Source organism: Alexandromys fortis, unplaced genomic scaffold (assembly GCF_014885135.2).
Source record: "Alexandromys fortis isolate MF-2015 unplaced genomic scaffold, M_Fortis_MF-2015_v1.1 scaffold_90, whole genome shotgun sequence".
Lineage (NCBI taxonomy): Eukaryota > Metazoa > Chordata > Mammalia > Rodentia > Cricetidae > Alexandromys > Alexandromys fortis.
In genome coordinates, this window is record NW_026067985.1 from 259,688 (window position 1) to 286,623 (window position 26,936).

The window sequence follows — 26,936 nt, forward strand, 5'->3', positions numbered from 1 at the left end:
TGCCCAAGCAAAGGACAGAAGAGACCTGTGGGCCTCTTCTGATACACTTAAAATAACTTGTCTTTTATTTATTTCTTTCTTTTTTTGGTGGGGGTGGGGGACCAAAAACAATCAAGTTTCAGCTGAAAGCAGTCAGGGAATGAGTGGCATTTTTAAAAGGCCAGTCATACCACTTGTGAGAAGCCCCTGTGGCGAGGCTCTGCCCCTGGCTCCCCTTGAGGTAGGCACAGGACCCAGGCTGGCTCCTGTTTTGTAGGTTGGGGAGCCAGGGAGTTCTGAACAGAAAGTTCTAGAAGAACCTGGATCCACGGCCCATTGTGGCTGCCACTCACCAGGTAGGGTAGGATCCAGTGGTTTTTGCGCCACCTGGCACAGTACCATGCACAGCCGGTAACTTGACCTGTTTCTTCTGACTGTAACACTACATGGGAGGCTGAGAAACCACCCGCTGGCTCTGTTCAGCCAGCACTGGTGCAGGACTCAGCTGAGGCTGCAGACCATGGAAGAGCTTAAGAGGGAGGCACAGGGCTGCCCAAAGCCCAGGAGTGACGGGGGGCAGACAGGCTGTCCTCCCCAAGGCCTCTGCAGTCATTCAAATGGGAGATGGGGTGGTCCCCAGCAAAGCCAGCTTCAAGTCCCCACACTCAGGCTGCTGGGTGCTGGTAGTCAGGACACTCTGCTCCCGCAGTGACACACCACCTTCCCTGGAGCCCCATGGGAACCGCAGAGGCCCCCCCCCCCACCTCCACTTCTATCAGGAGGTAGGAGAATCACCCCTAAACCATCAGGCCGAGCAGCTTCAGCCAGACCTCTTCAAGTGAATCACCCTAAATTCCGTGAGCAGGACCACAACAAGGAAGCTGGCGTAGAAGAGGAGCAGGCAGAAGCCATACGCCTTGCTGAGCTGGAAACACTGAAGCGGGACGGAGACCAGGGAGAAGACTAGGCTGAGCCCCAGGGCGCTGGCCAGCACCCACACCAGCAGTCCGTCCGGTTCCAGCTGTGGGGAGAACAGGAGAGATTGTTCAGCACCCACGGCTATGGGGTCTGCAGTGTAGTGTCTTATCTACCAGCCTCCCCTTGTGCCCGCTTGTGCTCTTCCTGGACTCCTGCGCTGGCGTGACGGGCATGCGTTCCCACGCCACACTTGTGCAGTGCTGGGGCTTCAAACCCAGGGCTTCATGCATGCCAGGCAAACACCCTGCCAACCGAACCACATCCTCCGTCACCCAACACCTTTTGGGCACAGCATCATGCTCTACAGCCTAGTCTGGCTTTGACCTTGAGGCAATCCTTCTGCCTCAGTCTCCCGTGTCCTGGGATTATAAGTGTGCACCTCCATATCTGGGTTCTGGCTGCATTTTATATACTGATTTCTGTGTGGCTGAGAACATCCTACATCGAGATCCTGGACAAGCAGGATGCAGGGAGAAAGCTGGGGGTGGGGGTGAGCAGACCTAGGGTGGGTATGGAAGTGTGCAGCAGACACATCTTCCAACCCTTCGGTGTGAATGGAGAGCCAAAGAAGTGGCAGCTGTGTGGATGTGCACGGTGTTGAGGACTTGTGGTCAGCCCTTATCAGTATTGTGTGTGACAATAGTACAGGTGGCCCCGGGAACGGGTTTGCTTGTTTTGTGCAAAATCTTCCTGTAGAATGTCAATGAGGCATCCCGCCTTGACATCTGGGGTATTGGGCCTGAGGTGGTCCATCCTGCCTTCTGGAGTTTTCCAGCCTTTTGAGGGGAGAATCTTAAGCAGAATCCTTGTGTAACATCCGTCGGCCCCAAAGAATCTTGTTTAAAATGCAGACTCTCTGGTCTGAGGCTGTGCTCAGCTGTTGCACACAGGAAGCCCTGCACTGCATGATCAGGGCTTGGTGGCTCACACATGTCTCAAGCTCAGCACTCAGGAGGTAGAGGAAGGAAGATTAATAGTTCAGGCCTCCCTTAGCTACATGGGAAGATCAAGGCCAGTTTGGGCTACACAAGCGAGCACCTGTATCAAAAGGAGGGAGGGTGGCTGGCTAGGATGGCTCAGTGGGTGAAAACACTTGCTGCATAAACATGAGGTCCTGGGTTTGATGCCCCTCCCATGACTACTATAACCCTAGCACTGGAGGTGGGCAGAGACAGGAAGATTGCTGGGGCTGGCTGGCCACCACTCTACCCAAATCATTGAGCTCTGAGTCCAGTGAGCACCCTATATGGAGGAAGGGAATCAAGAGGTCCCTTAGTGTCTACCTTCAGCACCTGTGTATGCATAGGTATGTATAAACTGTCCACACATGTGCATACATACAGCAGACTCCAGAGCTAGAGGTGCAGGGGTAGCATGATACATGCTTAGCGTGTGTGCACCATAGACTTTCCCCAAAACACATGTCATGTCTCTGATGTCTCAGTCAAGTCTTAGCATTCACGAGAACCCAGGCCAGCCTTAGACCGGGCGGTGGTGGCCCATGCCTTAAATCCCAGCACTCAGGAAGCAGAGGCAGGTGAATTTCTGTGAGCCTGAGGCCAGCCTGGTCTACAGAGCAAGTTCTATGACAGCCAGGGCTACACAGAGAAACCCTGTCTCAAAAAACTGAAATCAAAAAATAACAAGAGCCCTCCCTTAATATAATGGGCCCCACCTTCTGGGGCATCTCCCTTCTCCCAGCTCCTCCATGTGGGCAGTACAGGGGTCTGACTTCCAGCTCCAGTCTCACCCCATGCATGCATACCCAGGTAGCTGGGGTCTGTCGTCACTCCAGGGCACTGACAAAACTGAACAGGACCAAATCCGCAGGCTGCCTGCCCATTCCATGCAAGCTGTATCTTAGCTACTCTGTCTGCTTGCAGGGAAACTCCAACCCCATGCAAAATACTTGCAGGATATTCTGCAGTCATGCTTAGCCGTCCTCACCTTCACCTCTGCAGCATGGTTCCGAACGATGTGCAGCAAGCAGCCCAGTCCTACACCCACCAGGATGTCTGCAGCCAGTTCAGGAAGCCATGCTGGAGCCCGCAGCCCACCCTCATAGCAGCTCCACCCCAGCCCTGGACGCCTGGCTTTCTTTATTGTCTACATCCAGGGTCCTCCTGCTCGGAGCAGGAGATGCTAAGGTTGCTGATAAAGTGGATGTTAAGAGCCTATTTTGCACTCAGCTTAAGAATGTCAGAAATGCCTGGTGCCTGAGCACTCAAGCAGATGGGGAAACTGAGGCTAAATGACCATACCCCTGAGCCTTACAGTAAGAAGCTGAGGCGGGACCAAAGCCGCACCTGTAGATCATTCCAGGTTGGCTCCTTTCTGCTAACCTGAGGGTGAGGCTTTCACAAGAGTCCTACAAGAGTGGACTCTCAATTCCCCAACAACAAATGCAAAGATGAAGCCGTAGGTCCCTGGCCAGTCCCAAGGGTGTTGCTGAGAGCCCACCTGTGACTCTCAGTGCTGGGACACCACACCGAGGCTCAGAGAAGCCCCAATAAAGGATACTGAAAATGATGCCACCAAAACAGGCGGAGAACGCCATCCGAGGGTAGCCCTGGCGGGCCAGTGTGAAATCCGAGAATGCATCTGCAGAGAGAGAGAGAGAGTAGGCTGTGAGGGGGAGGCTCCTGTTTACCTAGTCAGTCAACAAGCACTGAGACAGGCCCTCTCGGGGACCCAGCACCCCCTAAGACACCCTCCACTCTAATTCCATTTACCCCACTCTTTCTCACTGGGGGCAACCCTAAGGGTATGGTACATACCCCACTAGCTCTCATGCACTAGCTCTCATGCATCTTTGTGTGTTCTCTTTTGTAAGACGCTCAAAGGCCTTTGCTAAAGGACAGCTGGGTTCTGGACTCCCAGCTCCATGCTAGAATGTTCCTGTTCAGTAGGCAGCCTGGTCAACCATAATCAAGCTGCTGTGGCTAAACAAGCGGTATGGGTGTGTATGTGGGGTAGCCTGTACATCACAACCCCACATATACAGGTAGGCATGGTTGGCTGTAATAGATTTTACACACCACACACAGAATGATAAGTCACTTAAAAATGACAGTGGACGCCCCACTGGTGCAGAGGATATACACCCTGGATGTCCTCTTGAGATACGACTATGGCTAGGGAAGAAAAGAGCCACCCCAGGGCCCCAAGTCACCTCCAATGCTGTTCCCCCAGGCCAGGAGTGTGAGACCTAGTACAGTGTTGCTCAGACGGAAGACCACGCCCAGGGACCGCAAGATGTTCACCACCTCAGTGGCAGCTGCGTTGATCCACAAGGCACTGGTCAGGAAGCCCAGGAAAGCAAAGAGCTGCGGAGGGGATGGGCATCCTGATGAAACCCCAGCCAGCACCCAGTAGGACACAGCCTCAGGTTATCCATAAGCTGGGTTGCAAGTACCTAGAACCCAGGCTGGGGTGTGAGCCAATGGCACAGTGCTCAGGACAGTGAGGTCATTAGTGTTTGTTATACAGTAAGTAATCAAGAAAAGGTCGGAGCTCAGTGCTATTTGGTGTGGTGGGGATCCTTTATTATTGTTGTTATTATTTGACAGAGGTTCTCACAATGCACAGTCTGTCTTCAAACTTCCAGCCCTGGCTGGTGATGACCTTGAAAAACTGATCCTCCTCCAAAGGCTCCCAAAAGTTGGGATTATAACCACACATTTTGTTATCCCTCTCTCTACACAAAAAAAAAAAAAAAAAAAAAAAAAAAAAAAAAGGTTTTACATTTATTTATTTTGTGTGCGCATGGGGGCACACTCCACAGTGAGAATGTGGAGGTCAGGGGACAGCTTAGAGGAGTCAGTTCACCTTCTCCACCATGTGGCTTCTGGAGATGGAACTCCTGTATATCTACGTGAGACCAGCCTGGTCTACATGGTGAAAACCTTGGGGCTTAGGGATGTAGCTCAAAGTGTTCACTGAGCATGTGCAACATCCTGGGTTTGGGCCCAGCACCACCTGTTTTCCCAGCACTTGGGAGGCAGAGGCAGTAGGGTCAGAAAAGTTCAAGTTCCAATTTACATAGCAAATTTGGGGCCAACCTGGGCTACAAGAGACCCTATCCCAAGACACCGAAATAAGTGAGTTTAAGTATAGTTTTGGGGAAAATAAATCTCTGGACAAAGCCCCTGACATCACTGAGTCCTGACGATGAGGCTACAGTCATCGGGGCCATTAGGTCAGACGGCTGCCCTCTCCGAAAACAGTCCCGGGTTCCTCAGAAAGCCAAAGTCACTGTGGACCTAGTGACTCCACTCCCACGAATGTACACCGGCCTGGTGTGCTTGAGACCTTGAGTTCCATCCTCAGCACCGTGAAACACAAACCTGGTGTGGAAGCACACACCTGATCCCAGCACTGGAACTGGAGGCAGGGGGGATCGTTCAAGGTCATTCCGAGCTATATAAGGCTTTGTATCAACAAGCAACAAAAAAATAGGGGCTGAAAGAGTTGTCCCTGTAGTCAAGAGCACTTGCTATTCCTGCAGAGGATCTGGGTCAGTTTCTGATGCCCACATTGGTTGGCCGATCACCATACGTAATCCCGTCCCAGGGGATCCAGCACCCTCTTCTGGCCTCTTAGGGTACCAGGCATATACATAGTACGCAGATACACATGCAAGCCAAACCCTTGTCCACATAATAGAGCAAACAAAAATAAAAACAAAACATAACAACTGAAAAGTATGAAGTAGTATCTCAATAAGATAAGCTGATTGATTCCACTCAAAGTAAAAAGAAGCCTAAACAGGCGAAATGGCTTAGGGTTCAGCTCCCCTTCAGGGTAGGTAGACATTATCATTCAGCAAACCATCCCAGGAACACACCCAGGCCGCCCATCGGAGACCTCCAGTGCTTACCCAATGCAGCCTAGGGGGCTCTCTGTTAGATGTGACAAAGAAGGTCACTGAGGCCAGAGCTGTGCCCACGATCACCACCACAGCCCAGACAGGAAGGAGGCCGCCAATCTCATAAATGCCATCTATGGGACAAGAAAGGGAGCTGGGATCCCCTACTCCTCCCCACTTCCTCCCACCAGTCCCACGGTGATACAGGCTTTGAGTAAGTTCAGAAGTTCAAGGCCAGCCTCAGCTACGTAGAGAGCTGAAGACAGCCTGGGATACATGAGACACTGTCTCAAGTGCCAGAAAGGAAAGGGCAGCATGCTGAGGAAGCAGCTGGGTTGGTAGATGGTGTGCCCAGCATGCACGAAGCCTGGATTCCTGCCCCAGCATCATATAAACCAGACATGGTGGTGGATGCCTGTCAGCTTAGCACCAGCACTCAGGAAATGGAGGCAGAAAGATCAGGCGCTCATGGCATCCCTCCACTACATAGTGAGTTCAAGGCCAGCCTGGGCTACGTACCGAGACTATGTAAAAATAAAGAAGTGAGATCTAGGGCTGTAGCATAGGCATGTCTACTTTCAGCTCTTTGAGGCCCTGGGTTCCATCCTAGGGAAAGCCCCAGGGGCTTAAATGGAAGCTCCGGGCTTGCCCTGGCAGGAAGCAGGGCTATAGCTCCTTCGGGGACAAAGGCTACAAGGGACCTGGTTCACAGACATCCTCTTTTCCCTTCCGCCTAACCCTTTCTCCCATTCCTTCCATAAACCGGGCACACATTCACACATGTAAACCAGGCACACGTTCACACATGTAAACCGGGTGCACACACATGTAAACCAGGCACACACTCACACATGTAAACCGGGCGCACGTTCACACATGTAAACTGGGTGCACGTAAACCGGGCACACACTCACACATGTAAACTGGGCACACACTCACACATGTAAACCGGGCACACATACATTCACACATGGTTCTGGTTTCACCCTGGCATGGAAATCACATGGCAGTCACCCATGCCTTTGCCTCAGACTCCCCCTCTCAACAACCTTGGGTTAAGGGGAGAAATGAGCGACGATGTGAGTCACCTTAGAAACCAAGAATGGGTGTGACTAGAAAGTGCCTGGCGAGTCTTCGTTCCCCAGCTAGAACAAGGCAGAAAGGAAACGGCCATTCTAGGGGCAATGGGGAAAAGCCAGTGTGTGGGGGGGGGGCATCAAGTCACGCTGAGCCACCTCTGGGCTCTGGCGGGGTTTCCTTCTGGCCCAGATCTCAAGATGATAAAAGCTGGAGTTTGGTATGAAATTTTCCATTCTATATTTTTGTTGTTGTTGTTGTTTCTTTGTTTGAGACAGGGTTACTCCGTAGCTTTGGAGCCTGTCCTGGAACTAGCACTTATAAACCAGGCTGGCCTCAAACTCACAGAGATCCAACTGCCTCTGCCTCCAGAGTGCTGGGATTAAAGGTGTGCGCCACTACTGCCTGGCTGGCACATATATACGCACTTTTTTTTTTTTAAAGAGTGTCTCTCTGTACAGTAATGACTGAACTCACTCTGTATACCAGGCTATTCAGAGATCTGCCTGACTCTGTCTCCTGAGTGCTGGGATTGATTAAAGGAGTTGGCTACCATGCCCAGCCTTGTTCTCTAATTATTTTTTTGGTGGTAGTATAGTATTGGACATGAAACCCAGCACCTCAGCTGCTAGACAAGTGCTCCATCTCTGAGCCCTGCACACCCCCCAGTCCTCAGTGTCTGACTGAGACAAGATAGGCAGAGGGCTGGACGTGGTCCGGGGACCACTGTTTACAGCTCCACCTGCAGGCGGCAGGACTGGCCCATTAATAGGTAAGTCCCTTGTTGGATAAGCATGCCCTGGAGTCTCCTCTGAAGAGGCTCAGGGGTAGGAGGAGGGAGGTGGTGGTGGGGTACTCACAGACGCCTGACTGCAGGGTCAGAACCAGGACCAGGGGACTGATGACCAGCTGCAGACAGTTGAGTGGCCGCTTCCAATTCCGATCATCCTTGTCGGGATCCACAACAGGTACTGTGAGCAGCAGCAAGAACTCCACAGGCAACTGGGGACGTGGGAGGGTGTCAGCTGGAGAGGAGGTGCAGCAGAGCTCCCCCATTCTGTGGTGCTCCGTGGCAGGCCCAGTTCCAAGCCTGCAAGCATGCTATCCTCATCTCTGCCTCCACCCCCTCAGTGCCAAGATCAGAGGCATGTTTACTGCACTTCATTTATGTAACGTGGGGACGGACCCAGGGCTTCCTGCATGCTAGGCAAGTGCTCTGCCAATGAGCTGTCCCCTCCCCAACAATCCAATTTCATACTGAAGGAACCAAGCTCAGACGACATCATAGCCGCAAGCACAAACACAGTTCATTCTGTATTCCTGAGACTAACAAGGCCACTGGTGGGTTCCCTGTCCCCAACAGACACTTGTTTTCTTCTATAGAGGGTAGAGAGCCCTGAGTCAGGTCACCAGCCAAGCCTGAGGACTCAGTTTACCTACTGCATCCCAGGCTGGCCAGCAAAGGGCATTTCAGTGGACTCCAGCTGAAAGGCCACAGTGGCTGGGGATGATGGCCTTAACTTCAACACCCAGGAGGCAGAGGCAGGTGGATGCTGTGAGTTCAAGGTCATATCAGTCTACATTGCAAGTGTCAGGCTGGCCAAGACTACACAGTAAGACCCTGTCTCAAAAAACAAACAAACAAATCCCACACTGTATTAGTCATAAGGCCAGGAGCCTGGATCCTGGAACTTTACCTTAGCCACCTTCAGGAGCCTACAGGACATTGACTGGGTCCTCCACTTCCTGTAGTCCAAGGGATTCAGGGCTTGAATCAGGATCTGAGGAGTGGTCTCCTGACCCAGCAACAGAGGCCGGTATTCATCGCCTGTGTGTACCAGGTAGGGCAGGTGTGGCTGTGCTTGGCTCCTCCAGGGAGGCCTATTCCCCTGCCTTCCCAGCTCAGCAGAGCGTCCCTGAACCAAGCCCCAGTGTTTCCGGACATCCCTATCCCCATAGGCCCGGAACCCGGGGCCTCACCATAGTCATAGCTGTTGGTGTTGGAAGACACCTGATCCTCTTCTGAATCAGACAGTATCTCTGTAGGAGACAGGAGCAGGGTAGACACAGTTAACATGCCCTGTAATATCACAGAACCATCCAGAACCATGCTGGGTTGGGGGGAATCACCTCTGGGACAGGGCAGAGTTAATATGCAAATGTCCAGCCCCCTCCCTCTTTATCCCCTCCTTCTTCAGCAGGATCTCACATAGTCTAGACTGACCCTGGACTTCTTCCAGCCTTCATCACCATAGTACCGGGATGCTAGGGATGTATCACTGTGCCTGATTTAAGCAGTGCTGGTGATGGAACCCGGGGCCCTGGGCATGCCAGACACACACTGCCTGAACCCTGCATTTTAGCCTTCTCAGCAATGGCCACACACACTCAGAAATCCCTACACTGTGGGAACATGACTCGCGGAACATCACAGTGGAAATGTGCAGTACAACACCCGACAGTGCCTGGTGGCTACGCTGGCTTTCTCTTTCCCTTTTCTTGCTATGGGCCCCAGGCTAATCTAGGATTTTAAAAAATTATTACACTTATTTATTGTGTGTACGCATGTATGCATATGCACATCCGCATACCCAACCAAGTACAATGCTTTTTGCTTCATCTAGAACATTCTTCTAAAGTTCCAGCTCTCACTAGACCTGGAACCTGTGAGAAGCCTCAAAGGAAAGCACCCCCCACCCACCCCAGACAAGGGCAGGTCCAACCTTCCCATCCCAACCTGCCGAGCTTCCATGTATCTGCAGACATGGCAGCTGGCAGGCTCTGAATTCTAACAGCTTGCTTAGCGGGGAGGAGGGGGAAATCCCAGTAGCCTTCCCATAGGAGGGTTCTCAGTCCCTGCTCTATGCCAGAAATGAGACAGTCCTGCCCCCTACAGACAGGCTTTATGCAGAGTGGCTTGCAGGTTCCCAGGCGTGGCCTTTGGGGTCTGGGTCAGTGGTCTGGTGTTAGGGTGCTGGTTGTACCCTACTCTAGATCCTTGGCTTCAGGAGGACTTGGTTTCTCCCTGGGTCTGTTTCCTCTCCAAGAAAAGTGAAGTAAGAATCCCTATACCAAAGAAGTGTCACCAAGGAGACGGAATCAGATAACATGCCTGATTTGAAGCAAACACTCGAATCCTGTGGGCTACTTGTGTCTGTGTTGGTATTTTTGAGTGCATTTGTTTGTATGTGTGCAAATACTATGTGTCTGCGGGAATGCATGTGTGTTTTCTGTAGATCTTGTTTTGTGTGCTGTGCATTTCTGTGCAGTTCGTATGTGTTGTGTACGTGTGTATATATTGGGGAAGTGCATTTGTGTGTACGTATCTACCTGTGCCCTGTACTTGTGCCTATAGGGCTCATCTGAATTCTTCCTGAGGACAGAGGCACACTCAACTTGTACTAACATGACCAACTGTGATAATGCCGTAGAGACCTGTGACCCTGGACGAGAGGGTTCTGAGGCTTGCATCACAAACCAGGGGATAGACATGGCCTGAACAAGGTGGAAACCGATTGGAGAGGCAATGGCCAGGCAGAAGACAGACTGAGTTCAGGGGACATGAGGCAGCAGGAAAGGCCAGAGGCGCCCAGTCCCGTCTGTCCCCTTGTGGAGGTTCCTCACCTGGTGTCTCAGACACAGAGTGGACCAAAGACCTGCTCCGCTGCCGTTGGTAGACCCAAGTGCAGAAGATGACTGTGACTACATAGAACACATAGAGGCCCAGGTAACCTGCAGGCAGAGGTGCAGACCGCCATCAGCCAGTGTCCAGGCGGCAGGTGTTAGCCTAGTGTGGTCCTGGTGGGTGAGTGGCCATCTTGAGTCTCCATACCTTTTCCTTGGCATTCTAGGCCCACCTTTCCTGCTTATCTGCCTTGAAACCCCTCCATTAGAGAAGGAAGTGTGGGTTACTCACGTGGAGGAAGTCAGACTGACAGGCAAGTCTGGGATGTGATCCCAGATACCCTCCTACTTGGCTAACCTGTCTCTGGCATGCATTTCGGGTGGCTCCAGCTCAATACCCTTGCCAGGTTCCCATTTACCCCTCCCCGCACCAGAGAAACGGGGAGTAACAGCCCCCTCTGTGGCTTGTTCCTGGGCCTCATGTCCCTTCCTGGCTTCCCTGACCCTCATTATTGGTCTCTCTTAATCAGAATTGACTGAGTTCACTGTGAGGCCCCTGGGGCGACAATCACATCTGAAAGTCTCCAGGTTCCACCGTCCCTGCTTATCCTGTGCTGGCTTGAGTAGAGTTTGTCACTCTGTATCAAATCAACCTCTCTGTCCCCGGAGACTTCCAGAGACTCTGTCGTGGACTGCCCCTGACTGCTCACCCAGTGCCCAGGCCAGCGTGATCCTGCCGAGATATAGTGCAGTGAAGGTCAGAAACACAGCCACCATATAGAAAGCGATGTCCCTGAGGAAAGGCCTGGACGCAGCCATGAAGGGGTGCAGAATGGTGATGCCTCCAGCCACCACAGTGGTGACCAGCACTCCTGCGCCTGGAAGACAGCAGAGCAGAGCTCAGAAGCGGGCACCCTGGGGGCCCCCCAATGCTCCACACCCCGATAGAACTGTGCTCACCGAACAGAGCCCCAATGGCCAGACCAGCAGTGCGTGGGTCTGAGAAGGCCACAAGGGCGCTGAAGATATCTGGGGCACCGTTCCCAAAGGCCAAGAAGGTGACACCATGGGGAAGCATGTCAAGGGGGTTCCACGAAGACTAGAGCCGCCACCTTGTGCCCCTGCCTCCCTCGACCACTCCTTCCCACGGGGAGCTGGATCAAAGGATACTGCCACATTGTGGGAGAGCTTGAGATTAGTTGAGATGGCTGACAAATTAGGGCAGAAGCTAGAAGAGGAAGAGCCAGTAGTCAGGGTCTGCAGGGAGGGGACTCAGCCAGTAAAGTGCTTGTCTTGTAAGTGCGAGGACCAGAGTTCAATCCTCGGGTCCCACGTAAAAAAACTGGGCATGGTGGTATGTCTGTAATCCCTAGTGCTGGGGAGGCAGGGATTCACTAGCTACCACAGTCAATAGCTACCACAGTCAATGAGAGGCCGGTCTCGAAAGACAGAATTCTTGGCATTCTTAAGAACAACACTGAGACTGACCTCTGGTCTCTGTAAGCATGTCCACATGCATGTGTGAAGATCCACCGCCATGCGTGGCCAACAACGAGCATGCATGGCCAGCAATGAGCATGCTCACAGAGACTGGCCCCTGCCCCATCATTCCCCCCAAACCTCTCACAGTTGCATTTTTCCCATCTATAAGCTGGACCCGAGCCTCAGAAGGCCACACTCACAACTTAGCTGCGGTGACTCCCAGGATCAGAAAGAGGTAAAGTAGCCAGAAAACCTGGTGGGAACCAGAAAGGGAGACAGAGTTACATCCCACCGGAGACACCTGCCCATTACCAGGTCCCCAGGGCACAGACTCACATAGAGGGTGATGGCCAGAGGGAGGAGGTTGGGGGGAAAGTGGCAGAAGATGCCCTCGAGGTAGTCCAGGTAGCCCCCCTCATTGTGGCAGTCGGGGTTCACCCTGATAAAGTCGCAGCGGTCAGAAACATTCAGGCCACAGACGGCGCGGCACTGTAAAGAGGGAACACAAGGGACACGGATGACACAGCCACCAAGGGAGAAGCCAGACCGGACCTATCTAGGCAGTTGACCATCATCTCCCCTCAGCCTGTCCCTAACCCCCAAAGATATCCGCTGGATGTTTTTGTTCTAAAAAATAAACTTGCAGGCCAGTGAGATGTTTTCATGGGTAAAGGTGCTTGCTGAGCCCCAAGCCTGATGACCTGAATTTGATCACCAGGTCCTGTGTGACGGAAATGACTCCAAAGGCTGTCCTCTGACCTCCAGTCATGCCCCGCCCCCACATAGAGGTTCCCAGCACCTAAACTTGGTGGCCTTTTGTGGCACCTCTGGCCTGCTAGGGCACCTGTACCTATGTGTACATATCCACACAGAGACAAGGAATTAAAAATAATAAAAGTAAATGCTTAAAAAAGCAATATATAAAGATGAATAAACCTCCTATTATAAGCCCCTCCTATCACATCACTTCTCCACCAATCCCACCCTTGCCAGTCTGAAGCACACCCTTATAGAGACTTCCCCTTATAAAAGCTAATATAGCCAGGCGGGCAGTGGTGGCGCATGCCTTTAATCCCAGCACTCGGGAGGCAGAGGCAGGCGGATCTCTGTGAGTTCGAGGCCAGCTCTGGTCTACAAGAGCTAGTTCCAGAACAGGCACCAAAGCTACAGAGAAACCCTGTCTCAAAAAACCAAAAACAAACAAACAAACAAATAAATAAATAAATAAAATAAAAGCTAATATATACGGTGTCCCAATTGGCTAGTTTTACAGAAATCAGGATATTCTGAATCTTGTTTCTGTGATTTGCTTCATCTATCACTAATCAATGTCACAGTCACATATTAATAAAGATAAAACACGCCTTTAATCCCAGCACTTGGGACGCAGAGGCAGGCAGATCTCTGTGAGTTCGAGGCCAGCCTGGTCTACAGAGTGAGTTCCAGGACAGTTAGGGATGTTACACACGGAAACCCTGTCTTGAAAAAGATAAAAATAAAAATAAAAAAAATTTTGGGTGGGTAGTGGCGGGCAGAGGCAGGCAGATCTCTGTGAGTTCGAGGCCATCCTGGTCTACTAGAGCTAGTTCCAAGACAGGTTCCAAAGCTACAGAAAAACCCTGTCTCGAAAAACCACAAAAAGAAAGAAAGAAAGAAAGAAAGAAAGAAAGAAAGAAAGAAAGAAAGAAAGAAAGAAAGAAAGAAAGAGAAAAAACACCCGGAGTGACTCCAGTACGCCAGGCAGTGTTGGCGGCTTCAAACAAGCACATGGGTCCAGTGCATCAGGGATAAGGGTCGAGTCCTTGTGGGGAAACCTAGACAATAATGAAAGGTTCACACAGGCAGAGACTTGTAGGAGCAGGACAGACAGACAGACAGACAGACACACACACGCATGCGCACGTGCACACACACTGTGCAGCTGTTCCCCTTCCTTCATTTTATTTCATTTCGGTTTTTTTTTTTTTTTTTTTTTTTTTTTTTTTTTTTTTTTTTTTTTTTTTTTTTTTTTTTTTTGACATAGGGTCTCTCTGTGTAGCTCTAGCCATCCTGGAACCTAGCTCTGTAGACCGGGCTGGCCTCGAACTCAGAGAGATCTGCCTGCCGCTGCCTCCTGAGTGCTGGGATTGCAGAGGTGCATCTAGGACTCCAGGGCTGGGCAAGCCACTGTTCACCCATCCCCCTACCTCGCTTTAGTCTTCCTGATAACAACAGCATTCTGGGAGGGTTTTCTCTCTCAGGGAGTGACTCACTTGGCCCTGGTGAACTTCCTGGCACATGACTCCCAGCACAAGTCAGAATGTTTTGTCCTGGAAGTGAAAGTGCTGAGTCGTGTACTGTGGCCTCTAGAAGCTGAGACGAGAGAGACAGAATCTAACAGTGCGAGGTACGTGGGATGCCTTCACAGCAACAGAGAACAGGAAGGGACACAGCCAGGCAGCAGGGCTGATGGTTGCCACTGTGACCCCAGGAGCCTTGGCCTAGGGGAGGGATCAGGAGTGGACCACCACCCCACTTCCATTACCAGTGGGGGATGCTGGGAGAAGTTTTGGTGATGGTATCTTACGTAGCGCAGGCTGGCCTGGAACGTGCGACGTGCTGGGGGATAACCTTAAATTTCTAATCTTCCTGCCTCCACCTCCCTAGGCTCGAGATTCCAGGCAAGCACCACCGTGGTTTAGGCAGTGCTGGGGAGGGAACCTGAAGCCTCGGGCACCCACAACAGCACTCTGCACAAGACCCTGTCACTGAGCCGCATCCCCAGCTCAGCTCACAGTCTGAAAGCTCTCTCCACCGTGGGCACACTGACCCTCAGCATGGCAATGGTGGGTCTGTCACAATGGGCATCACCTTCCTTGAACTGGAAGAGAAGAGGCCTGGGAAACAGCTCAGTGGGTTTTGCTCTGTGAGTGAGAAACGGAGGCACAGAGAAGGGAAGTGACACCCCCTCCTCCTGCAGCCTGTGTACACCTATTGCTAGGTGTGTTTCACCCAGCTCGGCTCGACAGAGGCCAGCTGCAGCCGCAGCACAGTGACCTTTCCCCTTGTTCAGTCTCTCGCTTCTGCTCCCTCATCCCCTTCCTTGGGGCCAGTGGGGGAGGGGGAGGACAGGACAGGGGATGGGACATGACACATGACATGATGAGAACACATGACACACGGGGAGACACTGACTCCCAGGAGAATGAGTCAGCAAGTCCTCTGAGGGTGGCTTCCTGCCACTCGGCCTCACCATCCAGTCCCTGCCGGAGCTGGACATCCCTCCCCCACCCAGGCCCAGCCCTCTGCCAGTCTGCTCACACTCAATAGTGCAGGATGAGGTCTCCCCACAGCCCCGCCACCCTCTTCCCCAGCCTCCACTCCCTTCAGCCCAGAACTCAGAGGGCATTGGGCTCAGGGGTCAGGCATGGGCAGCCAATTCTATGCCTGGGAAACACACAGACTACAGAAATGCTAAATTCCAAGGGCCGCTTGGAATTCTGGGACGTCACATGCCCTTCTGAAAGACGTCCCAGTTCTAAAGCACAAAGACAACTTCCTGTCCCTCAGAACCCACTGGGTCAGACTAGTGACAAACTGGATGTGGTCTAGGACCACAGTATCTTTTAGCCAGCCGGGCTATTGTGGAAGACAGTGAAAGCTGGGCCAATAATGAGTCCGAGGGTAAGGAGCCCGAGTGTCCAGCAGTACGTCCTTTGCTAAGGGGCTCGCTGTCTCTAGACTCTGGTTTCCTCACTCAGAGTGCTCTGGCCACTGTCACCTTGGTGCCATCTGTGCCTACATGCTCCCCTGCCCTCCCTGTGTGATCCAATGGAGGTTGAGGCTCTCAGAGCCCTCCTGACTCCAGGAAGAGGCCAATCAAATAAGTAGGAAGGCAGAACCTTCGAACCCGTCTACTTAGTCAGCTGTGGTCGGGAAAGCCCCGAGCTCTTGTACACTGGGATGTCCCATAGTGCCCACCCAAGCACCTGAACGGACACAAACAGGCAGACAGACCTGCATATAGACAGACAGAGGCATGCATATACATGCATGCACGTATGCGCACACACACACACACAAACACCTGGCCATCCTTATTGGTATGCTGGCCCCAATAGTGTTCAGGTCCCAGGCCCCCATGACTGTGGACATGGTTGAGGTGAGGGTCTGAAGATAGGGTTTTCTGGGATTAGCTGGTGGCCCAGGTCCTCCTGAGCAGGTCTATGTCTGAGGGTGCTGTGAGTGATGGGAAAGAGGACACTGAGAAAGGACCCGGATGCTGCATGGAGCGGCTCCTGGAGACTTGGGAAGTTGGATAGCCACAGCCCCACCCACACCTGGGTCATAGAACCACAGGTTAACCTGTGGCTTGTCATTTTGGTTGGTGGCCCACACTAGTCTTGAATTCCCGACCCTGAGATTACAGGTGTGTACCACTACAGCCTGGAGCTGTGTTGTTTTGCACTTGTAGTAATCCCACCCCTACCACCTCCAGCAGCAATGCGGCCTAGAGGTGCTTGCTGCCAAGTCTGATGACCTGACCTACATGATGGCCAAAGGGAGAAGTGATTCTTGTGCGTTGACCTCTGACATACACAAGTCTGCTGTGGTGTACGCATGCACACACATGCGTGCACGGGCACACACACACACACACACTCACAGAAAATCTAAACCTTAAAAAAGAATCTCCTACAATGGTTTGAAATCCCTTGACCACTGACAGCATGCTGAGTCACCCTGCTGCTGACCCTGCCTCCCTTCTTTCTCCGGGCACAGTATTCCAGCTGGAAAACACCACCCTGCCCCTGCCCCAGGACCTCAGAACCTGCTCTTCAGGCTGCAATGAAAACATCACAGCAGACCTTTAACCCTCTCCTCCCCGCCCCTTCACTGGGAGGCAGAGGCAGGTAAATCTCTGAGCTATAGGCCAGCCTGGTCTACAGAGTTCCAGGAAGACCAGGGTTACACAGAGAGCAGAAGAACAACAATAAAAACCCTGCACCTCAGCTCCCAGTGCCCTAATGGCCTGAGGCAAAGCAGGTGGCCTCCTGTCTCTCACCACACCCGCATTCTTTTACCCGGTTCCTTTTTACTTTATTAGTTATTCAGCAGGGTTGTTCCTCGGCCTGTTTCCAGAGCAGTGGAAGCCTAGGGGGCACAGGGGGTGGGAGAGTTAGCTCCACGTCCTCCACCCTGTAGGGGCTCAATAAACATTAGCTAACCTGCTGGGCACTCACACTCCAGTCCCAGTTCTCCAGAGGCACGAACCCCACCCCCACCTCACTTCTCCTCCACCCCTCACTCCCCACCCCCACCAGCGTCTAGAATCCCAGTACTCAGGAAGCTGAGGCAGGAACACTATTCTGATTTTAAGGCAAGCCGGGCTTACAGCGTGTGAGTTCTTGTGTAAAACACAAACAAATGTTTGGTGAATGTAAGCAGGGTGCATGAGAATACACACTAAGGGAGATGGACCTCAGGCTCCTGGCAGAGCGATGGAGTCTGTCCTGGGAGGAAGGTTTGGTTTGTCACAAGGGAGCCGCAGGGCCTCTTGCTCACAGCCAATTTCACATCCTCGACCCACCACCCAGACCTCCTGGTGAGTTCAACACAATGATGGCCAAAGGGCACAGTGACTTGGACTCAGCACAAACAGAATCACCCAGATTCCTTCTTGGGAATTTTATAGGCCCAGTAACTACAAACTGCCCACCCATCTGTAAAATGGGCTTAATTGTCCCACTGCCCACTGCCGTCTCAGAGAGTGGGGTGAAGACACCCCTGCCCTCCCATAAACTTGGTGGAGATGGCGACAATCTCAGTGCAAGTGGTTTGAGTTTGTGATTTCGGGTTTTTTTTGTTTTTGTTTTTGGTTTTTTTTTTTTTTTTTTTTTTTTTTTGGTTTTTGGAGACAGGGTTTCTCTGTGTAGCTTTGGAGCCTGTCCAGGAACTAGCTCTAGTAGACCAGGTTGGTCTTGAACTCACAGAGATCTGCCTGCCTCTGACCCTGCTGGGATTAAAGGTGTGCACCACCACCGCCCGGCTGAGTTGATGATTTCTAACAGAGAAAATACAGGTGTCAAGGCTAGGCTCCGAGGGTGGAATTATGTGCCTAGCATGCTTGAGGCCCTGGGCTCTACTCACAGATCCAGAGAAAGCAACCAGGCATGGCGGCACATGCCTGGAACCCCAGCTCTCAGGAGAAGGCAGGAGGATCAGTTCAGCAGTATGAGGCCAGCCTGGAGAAACGGTAAACCCCGTCGCAAAGAAAAGAAAGCACCGGGTAGATGGCTCAGTGGTTAGAGCTGCTCATCCCGCAAGCGTGGGACCTGGCGTATGGATCCCTAGAAACCAGGTAAATGCTGGGTGGGTTGTGAAACCGTCTGTAATTCCAGCCTTGGAAGGAGAGCAAGCTGGCTAACTGGACTAGCCATACAGGTGAGCTCCGGGTGTGCCTGGAAGATCCTAGCTCAGCGAGTACAACGCAGAAGAAGGCATCTTGATGTCAACCGCAGGCCTCTACAAGCCCATGAATACGTATGTGCTCGGGTAAGCTTTGTAAGCAGCACCCACCGTGTGTATGTAAGCCTCCACGTATGCACATGTGTGCATACAAATGCTTATCTCACTACACACATCCCTCTCACATATACACATATTCAACTCACACACACACACACACACACACACACACACACACACACACGGCAGAAGGAAAAAGGAGAAGAAGGTACAATCCACTGTGGCCTCGCTCCCCAGGCCCTGCAGCTGTCTCTCTGCCTTTGCTTAGCCCCTGCGCTTATACCGCCCCCCCCACATATCCCCAGTCAAATCTCCATTTAAGTCCTTGGCACTAGGTCACCCTCAGCTGACCGGGCTGGACCCACGGCAGCATCCACGCCTCATCCCTGCCTGCTCTCCACCTGTGTGTGTCTCCAGCACCGCTCCAAACCCACCGGCATGTTCCCACTCTCCCAGCCTGGAGGCTGTGGGAGCTCTGCCTCCCTGCACTGGTCTCTTGGGGACCACTCTCTCCCCTCTTAATCCTGACAGCAACCAGAGAGATTCCTTGAAGTGAGTCACACATCAGATCTTGACACCCCTCTGCTTAAAAGCCTGCTTTGGCTCCCGATTCTCATCTCCCAGCCTCAGTCCCCAGCCCTTTCATAACCCGGCCAGCATCACCTCTCCACCCACAGGGTTCAGCCTTACACAGGCTACTTTGGCCCTGCTGTAGTAGCTTGAACCTGCCTCAGGGCCTTTGCACTCGTTCCCCAGTCTGTGCGAGTGGCTTCCTCCCTTCCTTCCGAGCTTGGCTCCAAGGTGACTTGTTCACAGAACAGGTTTGTCAAAGACCAAAAACCTGAAGTAACTGCCACCGCTCACATCCTCCCCACAGTGCTCCTGCCTCCTGCCTCACAGCCAGTTCCATCAGGAGTCCCTGTGGGTCCCAGGGTCCAGCTCCGTCCGTGCTGACACATAGAAGATGAGTAATAACTGGCTGGCAAAACAGCAGAGACCCAGCCCAACCTGCCTTCCTGCCCTGCCCAGATACTCACGTCTGCCATGGCAGTCTGGTTGACACCTCGGGCTGCAAACTGAATGTGCTTGAGGGATTTTGTGAACGAGTCTCTGGCCGCAGACACTGTCCCCATTATCAGAGGCACACAGAGGAGGCCAGGCGCCCAGCGCAGATCCAGCCATCTGCCTGCCATCGGGCCCCTTGGGGCTGGACCAGCGCCCTCGCCCTCTGCTCTCTTCAGCTGCTAAGAGCTGGCCACTCCAGTGCCTAAGGGGTGGGGCGAGAGGAGGAGATGTTATCTCTGTGGGCCCCAGGGGAGGAGACCAGAGACCTTTTATTGTCAAAACCAACTCCCTCTCCTCAATATAGAGACCCCAATCCCAAAAGTTTTCTTAGCCCTTGCATCACAAAGCCTCTTGTTCTGAAGTGACATCACCCCCAGGTGTCTGAGACCTGTCTGTCACAGGGACAACAGGCCTGGAAGAGGCCATGGGAGCAAGCCAGACAGCCAGATCAGTGTGAGATCAGTATGGGAAGTAGCCAATCCTAAGAACTAGGAACTCAAGATTTAGGCTTGTTTTTCCTTTTTGGTTGGGGCATCAGAATGCAGACCCCAGGCCTCAGGGGGTGCTAGGCAAGTACTCTAGCACTAGACTCTAATCTCCAGCCTTGTGTTTTTGTTTGTTTGTTTCTGGACAGGCTAGCCTGGAATTCACCACATAGCCCAGGCTGCCATGAGCTAGTGACGCTCCTCCTGCTTCTGGTTTCGAAGCACAGGGATCACAGATGTGAACCATGCCCAGCTTCTACCGTCTTCCTACTTTTTATTTTGAGGCATGATTTCTTGAGTTTGCCAGGCTGGCCTTGAACTCCTGTTTCCTTGAATTCCTGCCTCAGCCTCCTCAGAAGCTGAGATTTCAGTATGCACCAGTCACTGGGTTCCAGCCTAAAATAACAAACTTCTGAGGTGGACTTGGCTGCGGCCACCAGGCCGAGACCCAGAGACACCAGTGCCTCATACCTCACAACCTCCTTTCATGTCAGGCGATGCGCCCAGCACACTACACCAGGGGCCTTGTTTGAGCTCTATATTGGGAAACTGAGGCACGGGGAAGGAATGTCACGCTCATTCCTCAGTCAGCAAAAATGCCACACCACAGTGCCCTCTGAGTGTTCACAGGACCGTGCACAGAAGTTCTGCGGGCAGCCCAGGGTCATGTGACAAGGAAGAGAGCGGCAAAGCCCAACAGTTCTGAGATGGGGAAATTGAGGCCCAGAGGGAAGTACATTGGTCAAAGCCACCTCAACTGCCTGGGACCAGCCACAGCCGAGTTGGGTGGGGCTGCGGCATAATCCACTTTCCCCCACTCAGGGGTCAAGGACTTCATTTTCCTCTCCAAGTAGAAAAAGAGCTCAAAGTCTTAGGCAAGCTGCCTCACATGCTTTGTGCATTTTATTTTTGCAATCAGGGAGGCAAAGGCCATCAGACCTTTTTTTGTGTATGGGGGTGTGATTCTTTGCACAAGCATTTCTCAATCCCTCAGGGAGAGGGGAGCAGGACAGGAAGAGACCCCAGAGGAGGGAAGGGATCCCAGATGCTTCCTCACCTGTTGACAGGAAAAGTTTCTTCCCTCCGTGTTCTAGCTACTCCACTTGGCACGGACACGGAGTGGAAAAACACACAGCCTTCCAGTTCCGTCTCTGCGTCTTCTATGTGGGCAGCCTGGGGGAAGTCTGGGCATATGGCCTCGGAGTCCGCATCTGTGAAACAGACACGAGCGCTGACCCAAGGGTCAAGCAAACACCCGTGTCCCCAGCACAAGCCTCTTCTTCCCCACCGTCCGCCAATTTCTTCTATTCATTTCCAAATTAGCATCTACTGAGCGCCTCCAGTATGCCGGCACTTGCGTGGAGCGCTGGTGAGGTGGGCAGACTTGGCGGCGAGGGATGAGGATGGGAACCCGGTAGCGCTTTCTGGTTTGGGGTCTCAGTTGGAACCGGGTTGGGAAGTTGAAGTTGGGGTGATGGGTGCTCGGGCTGCGAAGCTCGGGCTCCTCTTACCTCGGGCGGGGCCTGATCCGCAAGCTCAGAGTCTCCTTCCAGCCGGATGGCCCGCGCCACGACCTTCCGCCCCTAGAGCCCGGGCCAGGAGCAGCCGGGCCACGCCCACACAAACTCTGCCCCGCCTACTTCCCGCTGGACCACGCCCCGGTTCTCCTTTCCCCCGCCTCAAACACGCCCTTTAAGGCTCACCCCGCCCCAGCTCTTAAAGACACAGCCTCCCAGAGATGCGCTGTCCCCTGCAGTCTTTCCCCATTCTCCGCACCCGCTTTCTGTTCCTAACCTGTCACTTCTGCTTTCAGGTAGAGGCTGTAATGAAAGCATGTGAATTATGGGCATCAGGGTGCCCGAGGGAAGTCTGAGGGGGAAGCTGGGAGATTCTGTTACTGAGGATGGGATGGACCCGTGAGAGCCGTGATAATGAAAGGGGATTAGAGGAACCTGGGCAAACAGGGCCTGGTGGTGTGTACCTGTAGTCCTGGCACTCAGGGAGCAGAGGCAGGAGGACTGTGAGGTTAAAGCCGGCCTGAGCGTCACAGCAAGATACTGTCTCAATATGATGGTGATGATGATGGTGGCAGGGGTAGTGATGGTGTTAATGGTGAGATGGTAATAGTCAGGGTGATGATGGTGAAGGTGATGATGAAGATGGTGGTGATGTGGGCACTTGATGCTGAGCCTCACAACCTGAGTTTATTCCCAGAAACCCACATAGTGATGGGAGAACCTTCTCCTGGAAGTTTCTCTGACTCCCACATGTATGCCATGGCGTATATAAGCACGCACGCATGCACGCACACGTCAAATAAACAAATGTAATGTATTAAGTAAGCAAATGTAATGTATTAAGTAAGCCGCGTGGTGTAGCATAATGGCCAGCATGGTAAGAGTTCACAAGGTGGAACTGCTAGGATCCACATTGCTGATACCACTGCTCTTTATTTTGTTTTGTTTTGTTTTGTTTTTTTTAAATATTTATTTATTTATTATGTATACAATATTCTGTCTGTGTGTAAGCTTGAAGGCCAGAAGAGGGTGCCAGACCTCTTTACAGATGGTTGTGAGCCACCATGTGGTTGCTGGGAATTGAACTCAGGACCCTTGGAAGAGCAGGCAATGCTCTTAACCACTGAGCCATCTCTCCAGCCCTGTTTTGTTTTGTTTTGAGCCATGATCTCACCATGTATTTCTAGCTGTCCTGGAAACAGCCTTGTAGACCAGTCTGACCTCGAACTCACAGAGATCTGCCTTCCTCTGCCTCCCTAGTGCTGGGATTAAAGGCGTCTATCACCAAGCCCCACCACCACTAACACAGTTCTTGAGTGTATAGGACTTGCCTCGGTGTGTCACAAGCCACAAAAAGCGGGGGAGAGTATTGAATTCCTTCCCTGGAAGGGAAAGATTTCCCGTGTGAATCAGTTAGCTATTGCTGCGTAACAATCATCCCCAAAGTCGCAGATATAATACACCAGCACCTTGATATGTCCAAATGCCTGAGAGTCATGATTTTGGGAGAGGCTCTGGCTCAAGTCCTTCTTGTGTTTGTGTCTCCAGCCTGAGGGAGGCTGGGAGACATTTCCCTTTCTCTGTGTAGCCTCAATGTACCAGGGTTTTTTCCTCTTTGGGCCACCAACCAAAAAGAAACCAAGTTCCCACCAACTAAGTTCCCATATCATGACACAGAGATTTATTAGTTTTGAATGCTCAGCCCGTTTCTGGCTAGCTCTTTTAACTTAAATTAACCTGTTTCTCTTTATCCACCTTTTACCTCAGGGCTTATTACCTTTCTTCTGTGTATTTTACTTTCACTATTTCTCTATACCTGGCTACCGGTGTCTCCCGCACTCTCCTTCTCCTTGTTCTCTTGTTCCTTCCATTCTGCTTTCTTTCTCTCTAGCCTAGATTTCTCCTCCTATTTATTCTCTTTGCCCACCAGTCCCACCAATACTCTTTGCCTAGCTATTGGCCATTCAGTTCTTTTTTTGGGCCAATCAGGTGCCTTAGGTAGGCAGAAGAAACAAATGCAACAACACATCTTACATAACTAGACAAATGCAGCATAAACAAAAGTAATACACCTTTACCCAGTTAAAGCATAGTCTTCGGCATAAACAAATGTAACACATCTTTGCCCTAGTTAAAATAATATTCCACACTAGCCGGGCGATGGTGGCGCACGCCTTTAATCCCGCACTCGGGAGGCAGAGGCAGGCGGATCTCTGTAAGTTCGAGACCAGCCTGGTCTACAGAGCTAGTGCCAGGACAGGCTCCAAAGCCACAGAGAAACCCTGTCTCGAAACCCCCCCCCAAAAAAATAATAATAATATTCCACAACACCTCAGGGCATCTTCATGTGGTCCCTCTGCAAAGCTGATCCCTGGGCGTCCCCAGAACAAGGCCATGCCAGGGTGGAAGTGTGTTCATGTGGAACCTTAGGGGACCAGCAAAGGGGAAAGCTATACCACCTCTGGGGATTGGTGGTGGAACTTAACAGTGTGGAGTAGTGCCACTTCCTTCATAGCCACTGCCCAGCCAGGTTCACAGAGGAAACAGCCCCTGACTCTCCGAGGGATGTGGAAGGGCATGTGAAGGGCAAGACTCTGATGTGACCGTATTTGGAAAATATCAGCTGCCAATGCGTTTCAGTCCAGATGTGCCCAACAAGGCTCCCAAGTCCCACCGGGTGGATGACTGCCTACAGCATCACAAGTGGACCCCGTCCTGTCTTCAGTCTGTTTTGAAGCGATGTCTCTCTATGTAGCCCAGCCTACCTTGGACTCCCTATCGTCCTGCCTCAACCTCCTGGGTGCTAGGATCACAGGCATGTGCCAGCATGCAGCTCCTGTCCTCAGTCTCTTAGGGATTAACCCCAAATCAGCAAAACCTGGAATGGGGCTGGAGTGTAGTTTAGTTGGCCAGCATCCAGGAAGCCCTGGGTTTCATCCTCAGTATGACATGAACCTGGTGTGCTGGTGCACAGCTGGAACCCCAGCACTGAGGAGGTGGGGGGAGAAGATGGGGAGATCTTGGTCAACCTTGGCTACAGAATAAGTTCAAGGGCAGCCTGGGCTACCTAAGACCCTGTCTCAAAAAGCCCCCAAAACAAACAAACAAGAAGCAAATTACAGCTATTGACTGGGACCTCCAACACTTGAGGTGCCTATGCCCTGTAGGAGGGCTGCCATCTCCATTTCACTGACTGGAAAAGTTGTTGCTCAGGGAGATGAAGTGTCTGTCCCCAGGGCATGCACCGAGAAGTAGCAGAGACTGGAGGGCAACCATGCCTGAAGTGCCTTACCCTCCAGGCCTGACATCCTAGTTCACACACGGGTAAGGCCAGATCTGTCCCATATTCAGCATGTCTACCAGTTTCAGAGGCCGGGATGTGGGTGGCAGCTAGGACATCGTGCACGAGCCTGGAACAGCATGGGCAAAGCGATGAGGGAGATCTAAAGCGGAACGAGAAATGGAACTTCCTATTCCAGTCTGAGAGGTCCTGAGAGATGAGAATTCATAACCTCACCTGAACTAGTACCCTGCCCAGTGATGCTGCCTTCCCAGGGCAGAGTCACGCAGCACCTGGTTAAATCTGCTCAGACACAGGGAGCTCATTGCCGGTTCCAGCAGCTGGAGAAGAAGTAGCAGATAGCATCACTGTGGGAGAAGTTTCTCATGGGCCCTTCCTGGCTGCTACTGGTTGCTTCTCAGATGGAGGGAAGCTTTTCCCTTCAGTAAACCGAAGTGGCAAGGGTTCTTGTGGCTCACAAGGGTCTTAAAAATTCATGGGTCCTTTGTCCTGCCCGTGTGTGTCACTCTGAACTCTTCGAAGTAACGGCAAGAAGGTTTGGACATCTCTCTAAGAAGGACGTGGCAGTCAGCACACTTGTGCAATAACTGGAAGCAATCCAAGTGTTCGGCAGCAGGGGGCTCAATAGGGATACCTCTGCACCCCTGTGACGCTGCTTCCGTACCGTTAAACCTCACAACAGTCAGACATGGTAGCACACACCTCTCATTCCAGAGCTCAGGAGGCAGAGGCAGGAGGATCTCTGTGAGCTCCAGGCCAGGCTGGTCTACAGAGTGAGTTCCACGCTATCCAAGGTTATATAGTGAGACCTTGTCCATTTTTCTTTTCTTAGTATGCATTGATTTTTTTTTTGCCTGCATTTATGTGTGTATAAGGTGTTGGATCCACTGGAATTGGAGTTACAGACAGTTCTGAGCTGCCAAGTGGTTGTTGGAAATTGAACCCAGGTCCTCTGGAAGAGTCATCTCTCCAGCATGAGGCCTTGTCTTAAACAAACAACAGAAACACAAACACACACATACAAAACTATACAGCATATAACAAAAACTTAATCTCTGTAGTGAGAATTCTAATTGGTCTTAATAATAAAATCCTGAGCTGGGCGGTGGTGGTACACGCCTTTAATCCCAGCACTCAGAAAGCAGAGGTAGGTGGATCTCTGTGAGTTCGAGGCCAGCCTGGTGGTCTAAAAGAGCTAGTTCCAGGACAGGCTCCAAAGTTACAGAGAAACCCTGTCTGGAAAAATCAAAATAGATATAGATAGATAGATAGATAGATAGATAGATAGATAGATAGATAGAACCCAGAGTCAGATATTAGGGGGTAAAAGCTGAAATATCAGAGAAACTGAGAAGCCAGCCACTAGTTTTTACCTCTACAAAATCCTCAGACTGAATTGAGTATCCTGTCTCTAGAAGTCCTCAGCCTCAATGCTCAGACTGAATGCCTTCTCTGAAACCTCAGACTGAGTCTTGAACTCCTGTCTCCTCCCTTCTTATATTCCTCTCTCTGCCCAGCCATATTGTTTCCCAGTGCTGGGATAAAAGGTGTGAGCCACCACCACTTGGCTATTTCTCTTTTAGACTGATTCAATCTCATGTAGCCCAGAGTGGCCTTGAACTCACAGAGGTCTGCTGGCCTCTGTCTCCCTAGTGCTGAGATTAAAGGTGTATGCCACCACTGCCTGACCTCTATGGCTCACTAGTGTGTCTAGTTCCACACTCTGATCTTCATCCAAGCCTTATTTGTTAAAGCATAAACAGAATATCACCACAAATCCCATTTATGTAATATATCAAGCCTGGGTGTTGGGGCTCTTTTTGATGTTAGAGACTGGGCCCAAGGCCTCAGACTGCTAAACATAGGCTAGTGCCTAGTTTCAAATGGAGACCAAAGATCTTAATTATTCTCCAGCTTATTTATTATTACTATTATTATTAATTATTGCTACTTTGTGACAGGGTCTCTCTATGTAGCCCTGGCTGGCTTGGAACTCACAGAGAGTCAGCATGCCTGACTCCACCTTATCTTTTTTTTTTTAATATTTATTTATT

The 26,936-nt window shown here is 51.8% G+C and overlaps 1 protein-coding gene across 2 annotated transcripts; it reads right to left on the reverse strand.

The window, feature by feature from the left end:
• Positions 1-47: 47 nt before the first annotated feature.
• On the reverse strand, positions 48-21,693 carry Slc8b1 (solute carrier family 8 member B1). Of its 2 annotated transcripts, XM_050158895.1 has the most exons (17): positions 21,576-21,693; positions 21,122-21,275; positions 19,552-19,781; positions 12,344-12,496; positions 12,208-12,260; positions 11,695-11,753; positions 11,486-11,590; positions 11,236-11,403; positions 10,526-10,633; positions 8,882-8,941; positions 8,599-8,729; positions 7,762-7,903; positions 5,837-5,958; positions 4,130-4,283; positions 3,478-3,558; positions 2,905-2,972; positions 48-1,000 (listed from the first exon to the last, which is right to left on the reverse strand). In XM_050158895.1, exons 3-17 carry the CDS (start codon positions 19,705-19,707, stop codon positions 800-802), a joined length of 1,761 nt encoding a protein of 586 aa, XP_050014852.1. In that variant the 5' UTR covers positions 19,708-19,781; positions 21,122-21,275; positions 21,576-21,693; the 3' UTR covers positions 48-799. The 2 variants fall into 2 exon arrangements, with proteins under 2 accessions (XP_050014852.1, XP_050014853.1); XM_050158896.1 differs by lacking the exon at positions 21,576-21,693 and having other exon boundaries at positions 21,122-21,563.
• Positions 21,694-26,936: the final 5,243 nt, after the last annotated feature.

Excerpts from the sequence above, each read along its gene's own strand:
- Slc8b1 (XM_050158895.1), bottom strand. The coding sequence starts at position 19,707 with ATGGCAGGCAGATGGCTGGATCTGCGCTGGGCGCCTGGCCTCCTCTGT. Across the intron at positions 11,404-11,485 it reads GGCCATTGGGGCTCTGTTCG|GCGCAGGAGTGCTGGTCACC; the intron begins GTGAGCACAGTT and ends GCTGTCTTCCAG. Across the intron at positions 3,559-4,129 it reads CTGGGGGAACAGCATTGGAG|ATGCATTCTCGGATTTCACA; the intron begins GTGACTTGGGGC and ends CTCTCTCTGCAG.